General features: G+C 36.0%; 1 protein-coding gene across 3 annotated transcripts in view; it reads left to right on the top strand.

Annotated features, from left to right (window-relative positions):
* Positions 1-823: 823 nt before the first annotated feature.
* The window catches only part of METTL5 (methyltransferase 5, N6-adenosine), a 20,479-nt gene continuing 12,811 nt past the window's right edge, over positions 824-8,491 (top strand). The window contains exons 1-2 of one of the 3 annotated variants that reach the window (XM_001375680.4): positions 824-1,492; positions 6,900-7,014. In XM_001375680.4, the coding sequence (XP_001375717.1) occupies positions 6,915-7,014 (100 nt within the window). In that variant the 5' untranslated portion in view covers positions 824-1,492; positions 6,900-6,914. The other 2 variants (XM_056797272.1, XM_016433698.1) reach the window with 2 other exon arrangements.

Below are 8,491 nucleotides of genomic sequence, written 5' to 3'. Positions count from 1 at the left end.
ATGATAAAACACGTATAACCCAGATTAAATTGCTTGCCAGCCCTGAGAAGAGAGAGGAAAAATGGGAGGGAGTCAATTTGAATCATATAATTTAAGAAAACTTATGCAGAAATTTATTACATGTAATTTGAAAAATGTTAAAGAATATAAGCCCTGTGTGTGTGTGTGTGTAGGTTTTTTAAGCAAAAATAGATCTTCATGAAGAAAATTAGAGCACTGAATGGTGCATACTTTCACTGCCTCCCTAAAACTGGTAGTACTACTAAGTTCCTACTCAATTCTAAATGCTTAACTTATATATACTTCTATAGTAGAACTTCTATAGTAGGAGCTTTTAAAAACATTTGTTTTATTGGTTGCTATATGAAAAGCTTCCAATATAAAATTTATTTTAAAAGATATTTAAAATACTCAGAACTTTACATATTATAAGATATTAGCATTTAGAAGTTATATCCCTGTCCAACTTTTAAACATAAGACAAGCCCACATTATTTTCTGTTTTATATGTATGTAAACATAAGACTATGAAGATCTATTTATTAAATTATTCACTATCACCTTTATTCTCATAATTTTTTCTTTATATCACAAATTTTACCCATAAAGTATGTGACTTTGTTCTGACATGTGTGACTCCTAGCACTCCCACTATGGAGTTTCAGGACCATATTCCTCTTCAGACTGTAGAAGCAGCAGGATTCTTGAAAGCAGTTGGAGAAAAAAACTGTTAACAGTAGGTTAGCCCATTCTTGTCAGGATATTTTTTTTTCCTCCTTACTACTTTGTATCACACTACCAGTGCTCAAATATATCAAAAAACATGATTTTATTAGAGAAGGACTAAATTAGTCCATTGGGGACCTTCTGAATTGTAACTTTTCATTATTAATCAGAAGATGTGGGAATGAGATAATGGAAAATCCTCCAAGGTTAAAAAAAAGAAAGAAAGAAAAAAGAAAGCAATCTGATAACTTTTAAATTGAGTAAAATTACAGTCCGCTGATACTAAAGTAAATGTTAAAAAGTTGTCATTAAATGACAATTATACTAAACAATGACAATTATACTAAAGAAAATGATGCATTACTATCCACTTTGTTGCACTAGGCTCTTCCATCTGACTTTCAGCTGAAACCTCCAGTATAGGTCTCTTCCTACTTTTGAATGTTTGCTCCTTGAAAGCCCGAACTGACTTTTTTTTTGAGACTCACATCTTCCTGTCTGCAAGAGGCTTAGTGACACAGATCTAATCTCATTGCTGTTGGCATGGAAGCCTTGATCTGATCTATTTTTCCATCTTGGACCAATTCACTTCTCTTTAGTCAACCTGATTGCCCTTGAGGTCCAGAGGCTCACCATTTTGGGGTTAGATATAATGCCTGCTACTGCACTCAAGCTCAGTATCAGAAGAACTACAGGTGGGAGCCACCATGACTGGCCTTACTTTTCTCTTTTTATCCCTACTACTTTGCACAATGCTTTGTACATAGTAAGTACTTAATAAGTATCTTTTACTTCATTTATTTATTCAAAATTGTAAAACTTTTTAGAATTCCATGGGAAAATATGCTTTTATTTAAAAAAAAAACTTTAAAATTTCCCAGAACTGGTGGTAAAAGAATACAGCTGGCCTATTTCAATTTACTTTAGTTGTGAGTTAATCAGCATTTCAAACAGTCAAATAAGTCTTTATTGAGTTGCCTTTATGTGCCAAACATTGGACTAATCAGCTATGGATATACCAAAAATTATTAGGAAAGAAAAATCAGCACATATCAAATAATAATTTTATCAAATTGAGATTAAAAAAATTTAAGCCCTTTAAATAATAGTATATATGATATAACATTCATTTTTAACAATAATAAAATATTCATTAAATAAAATTAAAGATGAAAAAGAGGAGAAAGAAGAGTGAATAATTTAATTTTTAAGTACATTGCAAAATATCTGGCAAATGTGGAGAAATTTCTTTTTTGTTTTAGAATTACTATTTGCTTTATAAATGTTCACTTTAATAAATGGGAGCAGAAGTATATTTAGTATACATACAAACTAAAATGTGATTTTTCGAGACTTCTAAACTATACTTACTGTGTTCTTCTCACTGGCTTAGTTATAGATTTGGGACATTTTTAGTAATTTTCTCAACTCATGTTTTACAAATCATTTCTGTGAGAAAACATGACAATGCATTAATAGTTTGCCCTACATTCTCTCCTTGCACTTTGTGGGCATGTCCCTCTGTTGGTTTTCTAATGTCATTACAAGTCATTCTTAATTTTAAAAAAACAAAACAAAAGGTCTTCCATTGTTAACTTTTGTTTCATATGACTTACATTTCTCCCTGGGTCTCCTTTCCCTGCCCTCATCACAAATAATTTTTTTAAGAAAAAAGTTGAACAAAAGCAAAGCAGCAAAAATCAATCAATACATCTAACAAATCAGACAATATGTTTCACACCTCTGCACAACCTGTTCCCCCAGCCCAGTCCACCCCCAACCCTCTGCAAAGGAATAGATAGAAACGTATTCTCATATTTCATCTTTGAAGCCAAGACAGTTCTTTGTAATTTTGTAATATTCCTTTTTTAAAATTGGGGTTATTTTTCTTTTCATTTGCATTTTAATCATTGTGTATGCTGTTTTCTTAGTTCTGCTTACTTCACTTTGCATCAGTTCATTTAAGTATTTCTATGCTATTCTATATTCATCATATTTGTCAGTCTTATAGCACAGTAATATTTCATTACAGTAATGTACCACTATTTGTTTAGGAAACCCCCAGACAATGGATATTGACTTTGTTTCTGGTTCTTCACTGCTATAAAAAGTGTTGCTATAAGTATCTTGATGTATATAGAACCTTTCTTTTTTATCACTGATTTCTTGAGCCCTGGGTTTTCATAACGTTGTCCTTTCCTCCCAATTTCTATCTACTTAGCAGCTTGCTCCTTCTCAGATTCCTTTGCAGGATCATCAACCTTGTTCTACCTTCTCTATGTGAGTGTATTCCATAGTTCTCTCCTTGGGCTCAATTCTTTTTCTCTATATATGTTTACCAGTTTCATAAGCTCCTATGGGCTGAGATCACTTTTATATGGACAGCTTGAAGATCTATATTATATATCCAAATCAGTTTTTCTCCAGTATTGCAGTGCCATGTGACCAACTAACTATTAGAGGTGAATGGGAGTTAAGTAAATTCAGGAAATGAGTGAAACAGCTTTTTTCCTAGTAGTTTGACTGTAAAAGGTAATAAAAATATAGGATAGTAGACAGTAACTTGAGAGAATAATGAATGACTTTTTAAAGATGGTAGAAAATTGAAAATGTCGGTAATAGTAAGGAATGAACCAGGTGAAAAGAAGAAATTGAAAATTAGGGAGGATGATTGACCCCTGAGGGGAACAATCTGCTAATGGAGAATGAAGGCTTAAGATCAAGATAATGAGTAGAAGTGTTCTTGGTGTTTGAACCTCTAAGTTTATGGCATATGCTTATTGTATCATTAAATGTATAATTAATCATTTTGGCCGTATGGCATATCTTATGTCACTGTTTTATATTCTATTCATCTTTTCACCTGGAATCCACATTAGAATATATATTTCTCGAGGGAAGATAACATGTATATATAATGTAAATTATGCCTCCATGCCTTCTGAATTTTAAGGAAGAGTCCTAATTACAAAATATATTTTAGGACCATATAATCATGGATCTAAACCTTGAAGTGCTTAGAGGCAATCTAGTTCAGCATGATCATTTTATCAAGGGAGAAACTAAAGCTCAAAGGTAAGTGACTTGATTAAGATTGCACAGGGAGTAAGTATCAAAGGTATGATTTGTACCCAGGTCTTCTGAATTCAGAATCAATATTCTCCACTGTCCTTTTAAGGAGGGTCTGCAAAGGGAAGATCCTTTGACTGCTCTAGAAGATTACATCCTCAATTATCTCCCCCACCTTTCCCTGGCTCCAGTCTCTTCTTTGAACTGGTTCTTCCCTTATTGCCCACAAATATCTAGTCATCTCCATATTTAAACAATCTTTTACTAGATCTGTCTCCTCTTCAAGCTATAGTTCTCTACATACAGCTTCTTCATTTCTTAGCCAAACCCTTGAAAAAGTTATCCACAAAGACCACTTCTACTTCCTCTCCATTCACCAACTTCTCAATCCATGCATTTAGTTATCAGTTTCCTCAATTTGCTAAAGCTGTTCTCTCTAGAATAACAATGACCTCTTGCCACATCTCATGTTCTTTTTCACCCCTCTCATTCTTTTCAATCTATTTACTTAATTTCACCCTGCTACGGTCATCTTCTCTCTTTCTGGGTTTTCATTATATTACTCTTTCTTAGTTCTTCTACCTGTCTGATTCTTTTCAGTCTTCATTGCTAGTTCATTTTTTTTTAAAATCTATATCACATATCTATATCATACTACCTAACTCTAAGAGTTTTCCAAGGCTCTGTCCTAGGCCCTTTTTTCTTCTCCTCTTCACTCTCCTTTGATAGCCTCATCAGATCCCATAAATTTAATGATCATCTACATGAGGATAACTGCCATACTTAGCCCCAGTCTCTCCAGACTTCAATGTTACCAACTTCCATCTGGACATTTCCAACTGGATGTCCCAGAGACATCACAAAATCAACATGACCTAAACAGAATTCCTTTAACCTCTCCTACAAACCATCCCCTCTTCCAAACTCCCCCTATTTCTGTTGAAGGTACCACAATCCAGATTCTCAGGTTCCTAGTCTTGAATTATCTTGGACTCCTCCATCTCCCACCTATCATGTAAATTACCAAATCTTACCTTTATATCTACATAATCTCTCTCTTTTTGAAACCCTTACCATTTATCTGTCTTAGAATCAATACTGTGTATTGTTCTAAGGCAGAAGAGCAGTAAGGGCAAGGCAATAGGAAGTGTCTGACAACAGATTTGAACCCAAGTTACTCTGGGTTCCTGGGTAAAGAGATTCATTTTTATACTTCTTCATTACAGACATGATAGGGCAAGATAATTACCAAGATATTAACACAGTATTTATTTTTTTAAGCTCTACACAACTGGGCTCAAACTATCTTTCCAGCCTTATTGGACTTTACTTTGCCTTCTACATTCTGAAATCCAGCCAAACTGGCCTTCTCTCTGTTCCCCCATATATATAGGTTCCATCTTCCCTTTTTGAGCCTTGTTGATTTGGAAAAACAAAGAAACATTAAAATGGTCAGAAAATCCAAGTCTTTAATCAGATAAGAGACAAGTTCTTAATATCCTGACACTACACAGAGGCAAGTGCTTAAAACCAAACAGAGCCAAAGATCTGGGGCTCTGGGAACAGTGTCTCTAAGAGAATGCAAAGCCAAAGATGATTCTCCAGAGTGACAGAATTTAGGGTCTTATATACCTTTTGGGGAACAAAGGAAGGGGAAGTAAGATTGATTAGTTCTAATTAGCAAAAGGAAATGATGAGATCAGAACTTGATTAACAGGAAGGGGCTAATGCCCCTTCTGTATACAAAAAGGTATTTCCAGCCAGGGGTTGGACTACCAGGATTGGGAGAAACTCCGAAGACTTGATTGCATACTAATCTTATCTAAACAGGGATCATTAAGTACTTTAAGGCCTTTTGCTCAATTTGGGGATAAAGTCAGTCTGGGACTCCCCCAAGGCAAGTTCCTAAGGGACTGGGGCAAACTTGGGGGTTTCTACAACACCAAGGACAGCTTTTACCCAATGCAATAAATATAGAGGTTCAGACACCAGCACTTCTACTCATTGTCTTGATCTAAAGCTTTCCATTCTCCTCTAGCAGATTGTCCCTAGGCAACCAATCATCCTCTCTCCCTAAATTTTCAATCTCTTCTTATCCCCTGGCTTTCCTTACTGTTAGAAACACTCTCAGTTCTCCACCATCCTTAAAAAAGACCTTCACCATTCTTTTAAGCCATTGACTATCAACTTATGTCTCTACTTTCTTTTACGGTCAAGTTACTAGGAAAAAGCTGTTTTCACTTATTTCCAAACTACTTCCACTCACTTCCCCCCTTAACCTCTACTTCAAAAAGTATGACACAGCACCATCTTCTTCATGAAGCCTTTTCTGATCCAACGGTTAGAAAGTACCCTCTCTTCCCAACTACTCGAATTTAAATACTTTGTATATGTTTGTATTTATTCAATTTATATTTACTGCTTCAGATATTTATATATGTATTTCTTGTCTCCCCAATAGAATGTGAGCTCTTTGTAAGGATTATTTCTTTAAAAAAATTTTTTCCCTCAATTACATAAAAAAATTTTTTTAACATTTTTTTTTGTTTGAGCCAAATTCTCAGCCTTTCTTCCTCCCTCTCCTCCTCCTCCCTGAGACTACAAACAATCTGATATAGATTTTGTACGGATTATTTCATTCTTTGTAACTAAAAAAAATTTTTTTCCCAATACATAAGCATTTTTATTAAGGGTAGGGGAGTTGGGTCAGATGTTCTTCGTCAAGGGTTTCTTTCAGCCCTAAATCCTACAAGTGTAAATCAAGGGGATGTTTTTATGGGTAGTGACTGCTGGTGCAACAGTAGCCGGCATTGTATTGCAGCTTACTTGAGGCTGGAACTCGAATGCGCCACTCCTTGTTTCCGTTTTCCGTGGGGGACCATTGAGGCGTCGGCATCCGGACGGCTGAAGCAGGTGCTTTCATTTTCTGTAGAAGTCGGGGAGGAGGTTCAGGAAGACGGTGCCCTGTCTGTTTCCCTCAGAGGCGCAGGCGCAGGCGGCCCGGGAGGCTTTGAGCCGAGAGCTTGTGCCCTCAGGTCTCTTTTAAAGTGCTTTCTCTGGCATTAACAGATACATCCTATCCCCGACCTTCCATTTATCCACAGTGACCAGAAGAAACGATGAAGCGAAAAGAATTAGAAAGTTTTCTGCAACAAGTTGATGACTTCGAGAAGCCCAAATTACTTCTGGAGCAGTATCCGACCAGGCCCCACATTGCAGGTAAAGTCCCCGATGGGCTCCGAGAGCAAGTCAGAAAATGCAGCACCTTTGCCATAGGAATGAATTACAGGTAGAAGAAACGTTAGGAATCGCCAGCACTACCCACTGAACGGATGAGGAAACTGAAGTCCAAGGAGGTGAAGTGATTTAGGATTGATAGTAAGTAATGGAATCTTGACTGATTGACTCCAAGTCTAGTTCGCTTTCCATTACACCGCAGTTTGCCTATAATCATGATAGCTTATATTTTGGGGAGGTTCCAAAGTTTATTCCTTTTTTCATTTTATTTTCTCAGCCCTCTAAGTAGGGCAAGTCCTGAGTTTTTGGACCCCAAGGAGCTGTAATTTTTGCTTGGGAATATGACTGCACCTATTTAGATGGCAATTCTTTGATTTGATAGTAAGCCCTGAGGAAGTAACTGAGGTGCTTAAAGGTTAACTTAACCCTGAATCACAAAGATAAGCATCAAAGGTAGCATTTACACTCTGGTCCTCCAAACTCAACTATACTAGTATGTCGCTCTGCAATGTTGCCTCTTTAAGACAAGATTATCATCCCCATTTTATAGATGTGGAAACTCAAGTTTAAAAGATAAGGAGCAGCTGGGTAGTTCATTGGGTTGAGAGTCAGGCCTAGAGATGGGAAGCCTTAGGTTCAAATCTGGCCTTAGAAAAATCACTTAACCTCCATTGCCTAACCTTTACTGCTCTCCTGCTAATGAGTAAGGAGTAAGGGTTTAAAAAAGATACCTTGCCCAATATTTTGTTACCAGTAAGCTGTAGAGTTAAGCAAGTTTCCTGGAACTCTTATGGTTTTGTCCCCTATGACTGGAACTCTCCATCTTCATCTCCGCTTCCCAATTTTCCAGCATCCTTCAAAACTCAAGCTAAAATAAAAATCCCACATTCTACAAAGAAGCCTTTTCCACCCCTCTTAATAAACACCAGTTGACTTATTGATTGATTGGAAATGGGGAATTACTAATTTATAAAAGTTAAGAATTTAGGACAAAAACTCAATCTTAAAAAGCACTGCTTTTTTTCTGGGAAAATTAAGAAAGCTTTTTGTAACTATCATGGAAAATAAATCTCTTTTGGTTAGCAGAATCTTTCAAGGGTTTTTATGGATCCTAACTAGAGTATGTATTAACTTTCTTGAAAACATATATCGAACATTGCGCCAACAACAACTCTTAGACTTGAAAAGGTCTTTTATGAACTTTTATTAAGCTTTTCTGTAATAGGACATTGATGATTAGTGGTGACTTCTTTGACAATGACTTGAGCAGCTCAGGAAACAATGCTGTCTTCTGAGCACATCCCTGAGGTCAGTTGGGACTGATAATGAGCCTGGTATTAGTAGGTCTTGAATAGGTATGATTCTGGCACTGGAGAAATTTGGATGATTTAAGATGATATTTTTAAAATTTTGTTTTACTTGAAATGATTATCGCTTTTTAGAAGACATTTTGAGGAAA

The sequence above is a fragment of the Monodelphis domestica genome, chromosome 4 (assembly GCF_027887165.1).
Source record: "Monodelphis domestica isolate mMonDom1 chromosome 4, mMonDom1.pri, whole genome shotgun sequence".
NCBI lineage: Eukaryota > Metazoa > Chordata > Mammalia > Didelphimorphia > Didelphidae > Monodelphis > Monodelphis domestica.
This window is presented reverse-complemented; position numbering and strand designations above follow the sequence as displayed.